At 42.1% G+C, this 15992-nt stretch overlaps 1 protein-coding gene across 3 annotated transcripts in view; it reads left to right on the top strand.

Moving 5' to 3' along the window:
- Positions 1–15501, top strand: part of FOXK1 (forkhead box K1) — a 74230-nt gene extending 58729 nt beyond the window's left edge. The window contains exons 5-10 of one of the 3 annotated variants that reach the window (XM_083153452.1): positions 1465–1658; positions 1991–2151; positions 3905–4183; positions 5969–6196; positions 7343–7468; positions 9577–15501. In XM_083153452.1, the coding sequence (XP_083009578.1) occupies positions 1465–1658; positions 1991–2151; positions 3905–4183; positions 5969–6196; positions 7343–7468; positions 9577–9608 (1020 nt within the window). In that variant the 3' untranslated portion in view covers positions 9609–15501. Of the gene's footprint in view, positions 1–1464; positions 1659–1990; positions 2152–3904; positions 4184–5968; positions 6197–7342; positions 7570–9576 lie in introns of all 3 variants that reach the window. The other 2 variants (XM_083153451.1, XM_083153450.1) reach the window with 2 other exon arrangements.
- Positions 15502–15992: the final 491 nt, after the last annotated feature.

Raw genomic sequence — 15992 nt, 5'->3', positions numbered from 1 at the left:
GAAAGTGTCGGGATTTCGGCGGTCGGGATTCTGAACGCCGGGATCCCGACCGCCAGGATTTAAACTGCATCCCGTGGGGGTGAGCTGTCTCCCCTCGCACTGACTGTGGGGTTAGGTGGCTTCCTCCACATTAATTACAGTGGGAAATCTATAGAAGCACGGATTGGCTGAAAGCATTTCCATGGAACCAGGTCTGGCTCAATGAGCCCGGGTCTGGTAATGCTCAGGAGGGGGCTCCATGCATTTTCTCTACTGAAAATTGCACTTTTCCCCTACTAAAAACCGCACTATGGGCCTTATTTTGGTTCATTCTTTCTGACAAAATCCTTCTTAGATGGACAAAACCATGTGCACTGCAGGGGGGGCAGATGTAACATGTGCAGAGAGAATTAGATTTGGGTGAGTAATTTTGTTTCTGTGCAGGGAAAATACTGACTGCTTTATTTTTACACTGCAATATAGATCTCACTTTGAAGTAAAACCCCACCCAAATCTAATTCTCTCTGCACATGTTACATCTGCCCCACCTGCAGTGCACATGGTTTTGCCCATCTAAGAAGGATTTTGTCAGAAAGAATGAACCAAAATAAGGCCCTAAATCACATGCGAATTCTGACTTTGTCTAAAAAATAGCACTATTACATTTGCGATGTTTTATTTAAAATGTGCAATTTTTTGTTTTTGCATGTGATTGTAGCGCGCTTTTAAAACCTGTCTAAAAATCACACCCTATTGCAGTGGTTCCCAAACTGTGTGCCTAGGCACCCTGGGGTGCCTCAGGACACTTGCAGGGGTGCCTTGGGTTGGGGGACCAAGATCAATTCATATTTGTTATGGTCAATGTACCAGGCAAAACCATTGCTTGTGGCTTCCAACCATAATATGTGTGGACAAACCGAAGCAAATCCTGTCCCTCACCAGATAACTGTGACCTATAAACACAATGCACTTAATTTAATATTTTTTTTCTGAATTTCTCGATAAGCAGCATTTGGCCTAGGGGTGCCTTGAAAATATTTTGATGCTCTAGGGCATCGTGATTCAAGAAAGTTTGGGAACCACTGCCCTATTGCATCTCGCCCATAGTAACTTTGGGCCATAATATGGTCTTTCTGTTAGTGTAGAAACTAAGGCTTATGGAAATAATATATTGTAAACAATTTACGTTTGTAATGATTTTATAGCTTTTAGAACATTCGTGGTGGTCATGTGGCATTGTGTGTGTATATAGCTGATTACTTTGTGGAAAGATACATAGATATGTACCACGTGTGCCCATGAGACATGCAGTCTAATTAGTGGATGCATAAGAACCCTTATCTGTATCGGACCTATTGTGTTTAGGTTTCCAGCAGTGTATCATTGCATGTACATGTTCATTTGTCCACCTTCACTGACCAGGTGACCATACAATTTGTGTAGCTGTCGCTTGATTATACACCTTGGTGGTTCTTTTGTTTTCAGAACTCTATACGTCACAACCTTTCACTGAACCGCTACTTTATAAAAGTTCCACGTTCCCAAGAGGAGCCCGGAAAAGGGTCGTTCTGGAGAATAGATCCTACATCCGAAGCCAAACTAGTAGAACAGGCATTTCGAAAGCGCAGACAGAGAGGTGTCTCCTCCTTTCGTACTCCTTTTGGTCCACTTTCCTCCAGGTGATAGTCACAGTATATAATTATTGATCATTTATTTTCTGAAATAATTTTATTCAGTTTGTGACTTTTTTAAAGCTTTGTTTAATCTTGAAACTTGTCTTGAAAAAAAAAAATTTGGATATGTTTAATAGACTGCGACTTCTTCGCTTTGCTTTTGATAATTGTTTATTACCTGCTCTACAAGCTGCTGTCATATTCCTGAAGTGTAGTAAATATGCAATCCCATGTATACGGTTTGGGCCACTGTGGATTTTGAATTGAATGTAAAATATTTTCCCGATGCTGTGTCAGGATTATCTTCATATATTTAATGTACAATCTACTTCTTACAGGAGTGCGCCTGCTTCTCCAACATATCCAGATTTGATGACCTCAAACTCCAGTGGCTTGCAGACTCCTGAAAGCATGTCGCGAGAGGGATCTCCCATTCCACATGATTTTGGTTTTAAGATGGCCTCTGTGCCAGAGTACAGATACTCCCAGAGTGCACCAGGTTGATATTTCTATAACAAATAATATATATAATTATACTTCTATGAATATTGCTAATCCCTATGAACTGTTTTTCACCTAGAACGTAGTATCTTTACCCATTCCATACTGATAAGCCTGCTCATTCCAATAAGGGTTTGTGCTGCAGGTATCAGCTGGGAAATAACTTTCTCCCCTTCCTGTTAATCTACTATTGTTGTAAGAGTCCTCACTGAAACTGTCCTTCCACCCACACTGCCATTCCGGTACCTACAGAGTTAGACAGGGTGTTTTCACAAAAATTAGCATCATGTAAGTGAAGAACATGTATAAGAGGACACCGTTTGAAACCAATTTATTTAAAAAAATTTTTTTACAGCATAGCAGAAGCAAAACTTTAGGCTCGTACACACTGGGCCACTGAAAAGCCACCCTGTGTACAGGGCACTGGTGAGCGCTGATGTGCGCTCCCGCATCATCGCTGGCTGCCACCACTCTCCTGGTATTACCATCAGATGAGCGACGGGGTGGACGGCTTTCCATAGAGTCCTGCTATGGAAAGACGTCCACCCCTGGGAAAATTGCTAAAAAGGGCAAAAATCGCTCAATGCGTATGCACTGAGTGAATTTCCCCATCATCACTATCCATATATGCTGGACAAAATCGTGTGTATGGACCTTCCGTTCCATTTAGAACAGGCACGTCCAAACTATGGCCCTCCAGCTGTTGTGAAACTACAAGCCCCATCATGCCTTGCTACAGTTTTTCTATTAGTGAATGCTAAAACTATGGCAAGGCATGCTGGGATGTGTAGTTTTACAACAGCTGGAGGGCTACAGTTTGGACATGCCTGATTTAAAATGAAAATTTACAGTTTTAGCAAAGTTCTAGATCAGACTATTAGACCTGTAAACCTGATCAGATGTAATGAATAACTGAGAGTGGTTTAACATTTATTTATACATTGCTATACATATAATCAGTTACCTTTTGCTTCTAAGTTTTGGACTGGAAGATCGGAACCAAACTCAGAGGGTAGTATTCAATGAGGCCAATTCGCCATATTTCATAGCGAATTTTTGCTATTTTCACTTTGGAAGGTCATTTTTTGTGTCAGAAAGTGAATCACCCTATTCAACGTGTACTGCGAACAGTGAATGACGGGCAATTCACCGTCTGATACTCTCCACAATTCGCTGTGGTTTTTCTATGTGATTCGCCGTGAGTGTATTCAATGAGAAGATGGCGAATTGCTTTCTATGTGATTTTTGCCGTGTGTCACCGTGTACCCCCCACATACGTTCTGGGGCAGGCAGGGAGACTTCCATCTCCCTCCCTGCAGCGTCCGCCGCAGGGGTTAACATTCGCCGTCAGGGGCAGCAAGCCCCTGCGGCATTGAATACTGTGTAAGCGAGGGCTGGCAGCGAAGGCTCCAGCCCTCCGGAACACGGCGACTGTGCAGCGAATCCTAAACAGGATTCGCTGCACAGCGCGATTCTACACATTGAATACTGCCCAGAGGGTGAACATGAGTCACTGCATCTGATTTGGTGAGATTCATCATGTTCGAAAATTAGTGGTAGAGGTTTTGGGTGTATGTAGGTTACTAAACCTTCGGTTCAATGCTACAAAATGCAGTGGTGCTAGGTAATAGGCCCTCACCACAATGATATGATTTAAAAAATGTGTACATACATTTGCACATCTTTTCTTGTCTGACATATAGAGAATTGCAAATATGTATGATCCATGTGTTTATTTATTTTTATCACAGGTTCTCCGGTCAGTGCACAGCCGGTTATCATGGCAAAGCCTGCACACCAAACTAATTTTATGGCAAAGCCTTTGGCATATATGCCTGCTTCCATCATGACTTCACAGCCCACAAGTCATGCTATCCATGTAGTGCAGCAAGCACCCACTGTCACTATGGTACAGGTAGTGACAACCCCCACCAGCTCTGCGAATGGATACATATTTACCAGCCAGAGACCTCCCACTACCAGAGAGGAACTGCGTGGAACAGTATTGGATTGTGTGTCTTCTGCCAGAAGTGAGCAATTGTCTTATTTATTATACAATGTCTCCGGTTCAAAAATATTGATGTGTGCTTGTAAAGGGGTATACACACGATGCGATATGAACTATCGAAATGGACTATATAATCTGTAGAAGATGTAGTAAATGGCTCATACAGATGGAGCCACACTCATACATTGCGTCCGCTCGCCTAGTCAAGAGGTTGGTGCGCTACATTTGTAGTCTGCTCAGACGTAGTGAGGTGCGTTGAGGCACGCATACAGAATGCATGCAAAACACACCGCCACCACTGGATTGATGTACAGTACAGATGGAGCTGCTTTATACGCCGAGAATGCGATGCGCTTACGTATGAGACGCTCATGTGTCTCATTCTCGGCAAACGACACTGTGGCTCCAACTGTACAGTACAATATAAGCCCGGGAGGTACTAATACCGGAGCCCAGTCTGGTGTGAGGGGCCTAAGCCAGCTGTGGTGGTGGAGAAATGGCTGCTTCAGGGAGAACACATGGTATGTTTACAGTTCTGGGTACTTGTTTCCTAGCACGGCGCCCGTCGTAGGTGATCGCATACCTTAAGTTAAGGTATGCGATGGACGCGACCGACGCAATTTCAGGGCTATTTTTAGCCTTTTCACCGACAATTAAAAAATTGCATCCATCGCATGCCTTAAGTTAAGGCATGCGATGCGATGGACGCGATTTTCCATAGGGAACAATGTTAAATGGGCCAATGGACCCGATTTTTCATTGTATACCCACCCTTATGGGTATTTTGCATGAGAAATGCCCCCCCACCCCACGATCAACATCAACCTGAAGCGTGGTGAGCACAACGAGCCCGCGAGAGGCGGTGGTACGCGTCCTCCGACCTTTTCATACCCCCACTATCCACATCGGCGTGAAGTTGATGTTATATAGTGTGGCGAGCGCAGCGAGCCCCACGAGGGGACGCGTAATACCTTTGAAGTAATGTGCGTCCCCTAGCGGGGCTCGCTTCTGCCCATTAACAATGGGGGGGGGGGGGTATTTAACCCATTAGGGTTGGAAAACAATAAAAATTGGGGTCTGGGGGGCCATTTAACCCATTAGGGTTGGAAAACAATAAAAATTGGGGTCTGGGGGCCATTTAACATTGGGGCCAATGTAAAATCGGGTCTCAGGGACACTTTTACATTGATTTCAATGTAAAAATCGCGTTCATCGCATGCGATTTGGTTGCATGCGATCTATGCGATTTTAGGGGGTCCCGATGGACACAATTTTTTTCGCTGGCGCCGTGCTAGGAAACAAGTACCCAGTTCTGTTTCGGGAAGCGGCTATCATTATGCCTTACAGATTTGGTTACATCACCTGTATCACATGAGCCTGCTGTATAACCAGGGGTTAAAGTGAGGGGGAACGGGGTGGAACTGAGTTACACCACCTCTAATGATAAGGTGAAACATTTTTACCTCCACATTGGCCTTGCACAGTAATTTTCACAGAAAAGCATTCTAGTTTGCAGAAGGATGCCAAAAACCCTACCACTGGCCCTGTCTCATGGGGGGAGGGAAGGGGGGTGGGGGGTAAATAGGTGGCATAGAGAAATGAGTTCCCCCACCTCTGCATGACCACTTTAAGCCCTGTGTATAACCACATTAAGATTCTGTTGGTAAAAATGAATTTAAAACAGGGTTTAAATAGTCTACTTCGCTAGCAGTTCTCATGTTAACTTGGTAAGAAATACTTACCCATAGTTATGTGTATGGCAAAACCAAAGAAAAGAAGCTTTAAAGTGTCCCTTCTCATTTTGCAGGCATCAAAGATGAAGTAAATACTATCACATTTGCTACAATTCCTACACTTTCCACTGCCAGCAGAGTTATTCAGACTGTAGCAAATGCAGTTCCACAAACTCTTCATGGACAAAAAGTTACACTTTTACAGCCAGCAGCTACAATGAGCCTCACGCCGCACCCTCCATCAGTAACTCCCAGTGGGAAAGAAGTCATGACCACTGCCAATCTCACCGGAAATGTCTATGGTTTGTAGCCCACATGCATTAGTTTTATACTCCCAAAGTGTTTCTTGTTTTAGAAAAAGTGTGGGCCCATCTGCAGGGAGGACCCACTCCTCCTTCCCTTCAGCTCTCACTGGCTTGCAGATTTAGAGACCCACTTCTCTCCCCCCTGTTTGAACAGGACTGTTCTGCCACCATTCCCATATCCTCCTACAGGGTGATGGGGCTCCACCAGTAGGTGACAGGTGTGGATAAGAAGGCACATTCCTGTCCTAACATGATCAAGCCTACAAACTCTCCGCTCCATACCTTAGGATGGGACTTGGGACAGGGATTAGGAGGGTTGTGAAGGGGACCGAGATGAGACAGGGAAGCAAGGTCAGAGCTGAGATAGAGGGAGTTTAGGGGGTGGTGTAATAGAGTCAAGAAAGGAGATGGTGAAAGGTGAGACAGAGATTAGGGATACGGGGTAGTGAGGGGACAGATAAGAGGGATGAGAAGGATAGCGATGGGGGATAAAGGAGAAAGAGATTAGAGAAAAAGACTTTAGTTAACATGGAACCGGGAAACTTCACATAAAAGTGATTTATAGCATTGCATTTGACCAGTTGATGACAACGGTTATAATACAATTAGATTAGAATAAGCACCTTTCATGGATGTGTGTTAATATATTAATTACATAGTTCATTCGGTCTCTTCATAGAAAGACTTGGCTTATTGCACTTTCCTAACGAGGCTGTCTAGTTGGGTATAGTGATGATCAGGCAGCAGCTATTATATTTAGGCAGAGTGATAAATGATCTGCATATGGTCAGATTTCACATAAAGTGCTGCTTTGTGATAGACTTCTAAGGGGAATTCAGTCTCTTCAATGTTTGTACTGTGCATCTCCTAGAGTTACTGTAGCTAACCTGAGGATTATTTGCCAGTTTTGAGGCCCAGAGGTTGCTGGTGTTCAGTCTATCCCCATGGCGTTCAGAATTACACCGATATAGCCAAATATTATGTTTCCCATTACATCATTTTTTTATTTAATTTTTTGAGCCTGTTATTTTATGTTAATTTAATTTTCAAAGATTGGGAATCGAGCATCAATTGATAAGCATGTGCAGTCTGTGTTGACTGGTGATTATAGTCTGTGATTTATTTCTTAATCATTTTTGGCAGCTCTCACCAACCCATTGCAGCTGCTTGCAGCTCAGGCCAGCACCTCCCTTCCGGTGTCTGTATCCAATGTCTTTGATCGAGAAACACACAAAGAGCCAGATGCTAAAAGAGCACGTCTGGATGAAGGTAGTGCATTGCAAGCTGAGGTGATCACATCTACATCTGCCCACCTTGAAGGGACTGGAGAATGAGCGTGAAAAACTGTGCTAGTAAGGACGAAAGTTTAGGTAACCCTAACACATTTCGGTACTCTTTACTTAGTGCGGCGCCCGTCGCGGGCATCGCGGGTACATTAATGTATGGCCGCGACGCGACCGACGCGATGCCCGCGATTTGCCATTGAAATCAATGTAAAACATAAAAATCGTGTCGGTCGCGGCCGCACATAAACGCACCCGCGATGCCCGCGACGCGATGCTCACGATTTCCCATAGGGAACAATGTTAAAAGTCGCGATGGACCCGATTTTAGTGTTAAATGGCTCAATCAACCCGATTTGGCCATAGGAATCAATGTTAAATGGGCCACAGAGCCCATTAACCCTTAAATGTCCCCCCAAATTTTTAACGCCACCCCACGATCCACGCCAACCCGAAGCGTGGCGAGCGGCGGCGGTACGCGTCCTCCGACCTTTTCATGCCCTACTATCCACGTCGGCGTGGTGTGAGAATATAATAGTGTGGCGAGCGCAGCGAGCCACCGAGCCCGAAGCGTGGCGAGCGCAGCGAGCCCCGCGAGGGGACGCGGATACCTTCACAGGTAGACGCGTCCCCTCGCGGGCTTCACAGGTGTCCGTGGCGACCCGGACACCTGTGAAGCCCGCGAGGGGACGCGTCTACCTGTGAAGGTATCCGCGTCCCCTCGCGGGGCTCGCTGCGCTCGCCACGCTTCGGGCTCGGTGGCTCGCTGCGCTCGCCACACTATTATATTCTCACACCACGCCGACGTGGATAGTAGGGCATGAAAAGGTCGGAGGACGCGTACCGCCGCCCCTCGCGGGCTCGCTGCGCTCGCCACGCTTCGGGTTGGCGTGGATCGTGGGGTGGCGTTAAAAATTTGGGGGGACATTTAACGGTTCATTGGCCCTATTTGGGCTGTGTGGCCCATTTTACATTGATTTATATGCCAAAATCGGGTCCATTGAGGCATTTAAGTGTCAAATCGCGGTCAATCAGGCTTTTTAACATTGTTTCCTATGGGAAAATCGCGGTAATCGCGGGCATCGCGACCATCCAATTTTACCCGCGATCACCGCGATTTTTACCCGCGATGACCACGATTTTGATCGGCGGCGCCGTTCTAGGTAAAGAGTACCCACATTTCCTATCTATGTACATTTTGGATATTCAGATACCTAAACATTTTTGTGCAGATTAGTTTTATAATCCGTTGTGATGCCTGTTTCTAAAGTCCACCCTTAAAGCAATAGTCTCTTACAATATTGTGTGTAACACCAGTAGATAAGGCTGTTCCCTAAAAAAGACTGGACAGACAAGAATAATAATTTATATATCCATTTGTCTGTTAAGCATTGAAAAATGCGATAATACCTTTTTTTTTTAAATCTAATTCTGAAATTTGGATCTTCTGAAACAGTGTGTAGGTGCATATATTCTGCACTATATAAGAAACTGTAAATAAATATATTCATAAAATAATCAAAATACCTGACTCCAGATAAAACAATACATGCCCCCCCCCCCCCCCCCCCCCCCCCCCCCCTGTTGGGATTTTGGCGGTCGGGATTCCAACGTCAGGATTTTGAACGCCGGGCTTTAGAACCAATCCCGTTCTAATTGATTAACCCTCCCTCAGCGGCCTATGGCCACAACTCTTTGCTGTGTGGACACCGATTCAAGCTGATTTGGATTTGTTATATGTATCTCATGCTCTAGTGGGTACTTAAACCATACTTTCTATAGGACCACCACCTTCTTTCTTCTTCTGTGATGCTTTATTTTATGGCAAAGTTTCTTAAATTTGCTATATTTCCCACAACTATGGATCCAGCTTCCATCACATTTTAGCAAAGGACTTTTAAAATACAATATTAACATTTATAACTTGTTGTTCTTTTAAATTCTATTGATGTTTCAAGTACCCTTTTGAGTTCCTTGAACTGTAGCTCTGTCTTTTATATAGTCTGTGATTTATATTATATATGCATAAAATCTACAGAACACTACATTTCTTGTGTTTGTGGTGCTGACTTGTCAATTCTTTTCTTCTCATAGATTTTGATGCACTGGAAGTGAACATTCAGTGATCATGGGCCTTCTCTGATGGACACATAGGGAATGCATTACCAGACACAACGTGAAGATGATCTAATTCAAAGTGCTACCTGTTTTCTAAATAAGCTATAAAATCATGCAGCTTTGGCAAGACACATCCTAATACAGTCTTAGATTATGTGGCACCTAGATAAGTGTGCAGGATCCAGAGTTCTTCAGGAAGTTGCTTGTGCAATCACTTGGAGGGTGCAGTATATACAAGGTTAAAGTGGTACTGGAAATGCAATGTACAGGTTAAAGGGGTTCTGGAGTGTACAAGATTGCAGGCGGTTTTGTGCAGAATTGCCCAGTCTAACACCTATTTTTTGCTAATTGTTAGTACTGGCTTGTTGGACTTTGAGGCATATTAGTAGTAATTCCTACTAAATTATTCTAATCTTTTCAAACTGTGACGCCCTCCCCTCAATATCTTAATAATTAATAACTAATTTCATGGGTTAACCTTTTCCTCGCATTCGTAAGGCTACTAAATTAGTATTTGAATCATCCGAATACTGTTATATAGCTGCCTCTTTAGATGCAGTGAAGATAATCAGATGGTTACGACCTCGGTTGCCTATGCTTATTTGTTAAAAGGTGCAATATTGGGTAAATCCGAATGAGACAAACAAAATGCAGTGTTTGTAAAGTGCATGGGAAAGATGCTAATTTAGTCGGGCAGGCATTTCAGTTCTGACACTAGCACTTTTCTGGATTTTCTATGTGCCAATACATTGATAATACATGCATCTTATTGTAGCTGAATGTGAGCAAAGGACCATCTTGTGTCCACCTAATGAATGCCAGGCAGCTTGTTTTATATTGATTCAAGCTGTATTATCTATCAGCTGCTTTTCCGTGTGACCAAACAAAATCGGAATACCTTTTCTTAACCGCTAGATAGTCTGCACATTTATTTAAGTGGATGCTGAAGTCAAATATTTAATATTTGATATTTTAATTGAAATTGTATCTAGCGATCATTCTGCCTCCATCTAACGACATAAATCCGTTAATTTTCTGTAAATCCAGGATACTGCAACACACTCCTTTTGCTGCTGTTTGCTCAGCAGCTTCAGTGTATGGAATTGATTTCCAACTTCCAAGGTCTATCAACGATGTACGTCCATGGTTTAAGAAATGGATGTGATCTAGTTGCACAGTGGTGTACTATGGCGGCACAGGACTGCGTCCACTTTCACACAGGTTCTCATGGTGGGTGCCACGCAATACAAGCTATTTAGTGATGGTTGCATTGTACATTGGAATGTTTTGTGCCTTGTAGAGGCATATATACATGTCGCTAGCATTACTTTTTAATATGCATAATTTCATTTTACTTATGTGGTAATTGGGGAAAGAAACCTATTTTTCGAAAAATAATTTTTTATAAAGCCCTTTAATTAGTTTAAAATAACTACTTCCATTGCTGGATGTTTGATTATTGGACCCTTACATACAGAACCTTAATCTAGTGAGAGACCTCTAGCTGCTGCATAGCATTGCACACTGAAAGGAGGCTTAATAACTGGGATTAGAAATTCCCCCAGCAGTGCAAGTCCCTTCATTTTATGGATCCTGCCACTGATCATGCTTTACTTACATGTATATGTATGTTGTGTGTGATGTTTTTTACAGAAAGGAAAACTGAATATAAAATAATACAAGTGGCTTTTTGAGAAATTGCTCTCAGGGTAAAGTTTACTATTCAATTATTTGTCTGTAACATGCCAGCTTTGGCCTGTGCCTCAGTCTGGCTTTATAAAACAAGCCTGGTATTAAAACTTGTATTTAACAAAAAAAAAAAAAAAAGATTATTCTAGATCTTCTATGTAAATGTTTCTAGATTTATATTAAGAATTGTGGGAACCTTTGTTATTATGGGAGAGATTTTATCTTCTATGTACACCAAGTGGAAGTAATAGAAGAATACTTCATGGAACTGATTACCAAAGACTAAAGCTTGCATTCAGCTTTATAGATTGCATATATTTCAAATATCTTAAATTCTGAAGTCACAGGTGGTTTACACTTAGGGCCAGATGTATCAAGCTTCAAAAAGTGATAAAGTGGAGAGTGATAAACAACCAGCCAATCAGATCCTACCTGTCATTTTTCAAACCCAGCCTGTAACATGATTGACTGGCTGTTTATCACTCTCCATCGTATCACTTTTTGAAGTTTGATACATCTGACCCTTAGTAATGAATGTTACAATTCGGTTGTTTTTTTTTTTTTTTTTTTTTTACATTTATGTGCCTTTAAATCTGCTGCCCATAATATTAAAATTTTCAGTAATACCCCTTTCACATTGCCGATTCAACGTGGGTTATTGTCTGGTTAACCGGGAGAGCAGCTCGGTGTGAAAGGGTCCCAGTACAAAACTAAAATAAAATCCTGTGTCCTACTGAGCAGAGCTTAAACACTGGGGCAGTGTGAAGAGGTAGCCCAGGTCATCCAGCCCCAGTCCAGTTTAAAGCCTGTGGAGAGTCCGCTCACCGGAGATTGCCATCTCAAAGTTAACAATGCACCTATGTGCAGGGTAGAGAATGGCGCTAAACCAGGTTGAAGCCACAGTGTTAATGGGGTTTATTCTGGGTTTGCCCCTTCTTGAAACCATTTTCCAAATCCCGGATCAGACCCAAGGTTTTGGTCTGAAAGGGATAGAACTGTCCCATTGATCTGTTCAATTGTAGTTCAATATATTTGTTTTATTATAGTGTTTTCACATGGGAAACTGTTGCAAAGCATATCACTGTACCTATGTATGTCCTGCGACATGAAAGTGATTACAGGCACAGAGAAATGTGAATGCTACCTACATATAATACACCTACTGAAACAAGACTATCACACCTAACATTACTAAGGGAGTAAAGAGGTGGTTTCCAAATCTGCTTCTTTTGGGCCCATGTCTTTATTTGCAAAATTATTCTGCTTAAACTCCTCCAATTTTATGATGATTAGGAGAAGTGTACCAGAGATTATGCACTGGATCCTGACAATTATCCTTTTAAAATCAATGTAAGTTTGGAATTAAATTGCAGATGAAATCCGCATTACAAATTTGTCATAAGTCACATGGGACACTTTTGTAAAGCACTAATTTTTTGGCCCATACAAGCTGGAAATCTCAAGCAGCAAAGCTATTCAAAGTTAAATGCGCTATTGTTTGCTTTAAATAGTATTAAGTTTTTCAGTTTCCACCATTAACATACAAAGAAGCAGCAGCAGCAGCTTACTTGGTAAATTCACCCTTTGGAGTCTTCAGCAAATACTGAAAATTGAAAACCTTTTAATGCTTACCACCCAGATATGTTTGAATGAATTGAAATAAGTAGACATGGATCATGTACTAGAACCCATGGCCATCTGTAATTGTGAGTTAGATGGTATTCTATTAATACTACTATGCGGTTTATAATGTGCCCAGTTTTCTATTCAGATAGGATTATCTGCATTATTCCATGTTATTCCTTCTTCTAATGTGTTTGCAAACTGTAAATCACATGCACCACAACCCCCAGAGAGACACATACTGTATAATGTTTCCTGATTCCCTCCAAACCTCTTTCCAAGTGGTAAACCTTTGCATGGTTTACTAGCTGTTACTAGCAGTATTTTATCCAGAACGCCTGAGATTTCCGCATTTTTTTTTTTTTTTTATCATCCAGCAGCTTTTATGGAAAAGTTGGTGAACCTGTCTTTTCAGTCTTATGGGTGAATCCAGTTAGTATTGAGTTTGCGAAAGAGAGTCTGTTTAATGGTGCTACTATTCACTGCTTGATTGTCCGCACGTGGGAAAGGCAAGATCTGGGAGGTGTATGAAAAGGTGAGGAAACCATTCTGGACCCCAAAAAGCAACTAATGAGAAAGCAAGGACCCTATAGTAGGTGTCCAATGGATGTTTTTTACACTTTTTATTAACAGTTCAGAAATGATAGTAGGCAAGGTGTTTTTTGTCAAGTTAATGTCTTTCCAACATGTTTAATCTAGAAGGTCTGTATAGCAATAGTTTAGTGTTTTTATACAAGTTTGTAAAAAGATGGAATATACACTTTTACCTTTCATATGCAATGTACAAAAAATCCTCTCCCGTTAGTACATCAAGTTTTAGAGAAAATCAGTGGGAACTGGACAATTTTTTTATTTACTAAATTATTCTGTTTAAACCCCTCCCGTTGCGTGAATATATATTAGGAGGAGTGTACCAGATATCATGCACTGTGTCCTGACATTTAAGCCTTAATGCTGACCATACACTTGTGAGAGAGTGCATGCAATCATTCGATCATTCGAGCTCTCAGCCAATCAGAGGGCTGCCCAGAATTTTAAACAATTCTGCCACCACCACTGACCCCCCCCCCCCAATGCCCGCTAGTGCTACTTCTAGTGCTATGCTACTCCGCTGCCCTCTTCCAGCACCCGATGTGTCATCTCAAGATGGCATGCGACATCGGGTGCTGACAGGGGGCAAGTTTTGTACCATAGGCTGCGATCGGATTCGGTGTCTCCTTGAATCCTATCGTATAAGTGTATGGGTAGCATAAGTTTTTTAATCGAATTGCAAATATACTTTGCTTTGCACGTTCATTATATATAGCTCACGGGACCCAACTCACACCTAACTGGATTGACCCCTTATCAGTGGCTTGGAAGTATAACATTTCTGATACTCTTGTTATACTACTCAGATGTACTTTTAGATATACTTTTTATTTATGGAAAGGTAAAGTGATGTTGTTTTACTGCTTATAATTCTTTTGTTGGAAGATGCTACATTCACGGAATACGGTCACTAGCTCGACAAAAAGGTCGACAGTCATTAGGTCAACACAAGAATTAGGTCCACATGTACAAGGTCTACACTCAAAAGGTTGATACAGGTTTTTTTTGTTTGCGCCGACAAAATCCTACCATCCACTAGGGCATGGTGGGAGAAGAAAATATTTTGCGGTGCGTAGCGAGTCACTGTGACCCGAATTATGGTGAGTGCAGTGGTGAACTATTTTAGTGTCCATGTTGCCTGTTGGCATTCAGGACAAAAAAGTGGGAAAAACCCATGTTGACCTTTTGACTGTCGACCTTGTGCATGTCAACATGATGCTTGTTTCGACCTAATGTCCCGGTCGACCTAACCCCATGTTTATTATTAACAGTTTCTTATATAGCGCACACATATTCCGCAGTGCTGTACAGAGTATAGTTGAACATTCACATCAGTCCCTGCTCCAGTGGAGCTTACAATCTATATTCCCTAACACATGTACAAGCACACACCGACATTCTAGGGTTAATTTTTTGTTGGGAGCCAATTAGCCTACCAGTATATTTTTGGATTGTGGGAGGAAACCGGAGTACCCGGAGGAAACCTACGCAAGCACAGGGAGAATATACAAACTCCGCACAGTTAGAGCCATGGTGGTAATCAAACACATGACCTCAGCACTGTGAGGCAGTAATGCTAACCATTACACCACCTGTACTGCCCCAAAATGCATAGGAGTTGATTTCATTTTTTTAGAGGGACTCCTACTTTTTGACCTTCAGTCATGTCGACATTGATGCATGTTGAAATTCAGTGGTCGACCTTATGACTATAGACCTTGTTCTTGTCGACCCTATGACCCATACCCACATTCACATACCTATTTAAACATGGGACTCTGTTGTAGTGTTGTATCTTGTAAAACCTCTAGGTGGTGCTCTGTAACATGATTTTCCTCAATGTGTGTCATTGGGAAGGCTTTTACTTTATAATAATAGCCGCAATAATACCAAAAGTCTCTTAGAACGGTAATGCCACAAAACAGTGGCTATGATTAAAACTATGCATTTTAAATTTGTTTAGTATTACACAACATATATTAAATTGTTTTTTGATAATTACTGCTTAGTGATTTCTTTTGATTTGGTATCAAAATAAGAACATAATCAAACACAATTAGGAATTAGTACCAAAGGTTTATATAGAGCGTTGCTTCTCCAATCCACAGGTATCACCAACCGATCATGTTCGGGGGCTTTCTGTGATCATGCACAGGTGAGGCTAATCCATAGACAGAAATTTAGCAAACACGACCTATTGGTAAAACAGGAGTATTGAGGTTGTGGACCATACTTATATAAAGTATTTTTGGCTTTGATGGTACCCTCACCATGTCAAATTAAAACCCACATGACCTTATTTATATGTAGCATACATGTTATATACCAGTTATCCTGAAATTAATAACCGACTTACTGCATATGAATAAACAATAAAAATAATAAATGCACAAATGGAGCAGATTTATCTGCTTGTCGAAATGCGTAGTATATGTTGCCTTTTGCTACATGGTAATGAACCACATTACAGCCCTTGGTGCGAGGGGACG

Source organism: Crinia signifera, chromosome 7, assembly GCF_055691185.1.
Source record: "Crinia signifera chromosome 7, ASM5569118v1, whole genome shotgun sequence".
In the NCBI taxonomy this organism is placed as follows: Eukaryota; Metazoa; Chordata; class Amphibia; order Anura; family Myobatrachidae; genus Crinia; species Crinia signifera.
The sequence above is the reverse complement of the archived record's forward strand: the minus strand, read 5'-3'. Positions and strand labels throughout refer to the sequence as shown.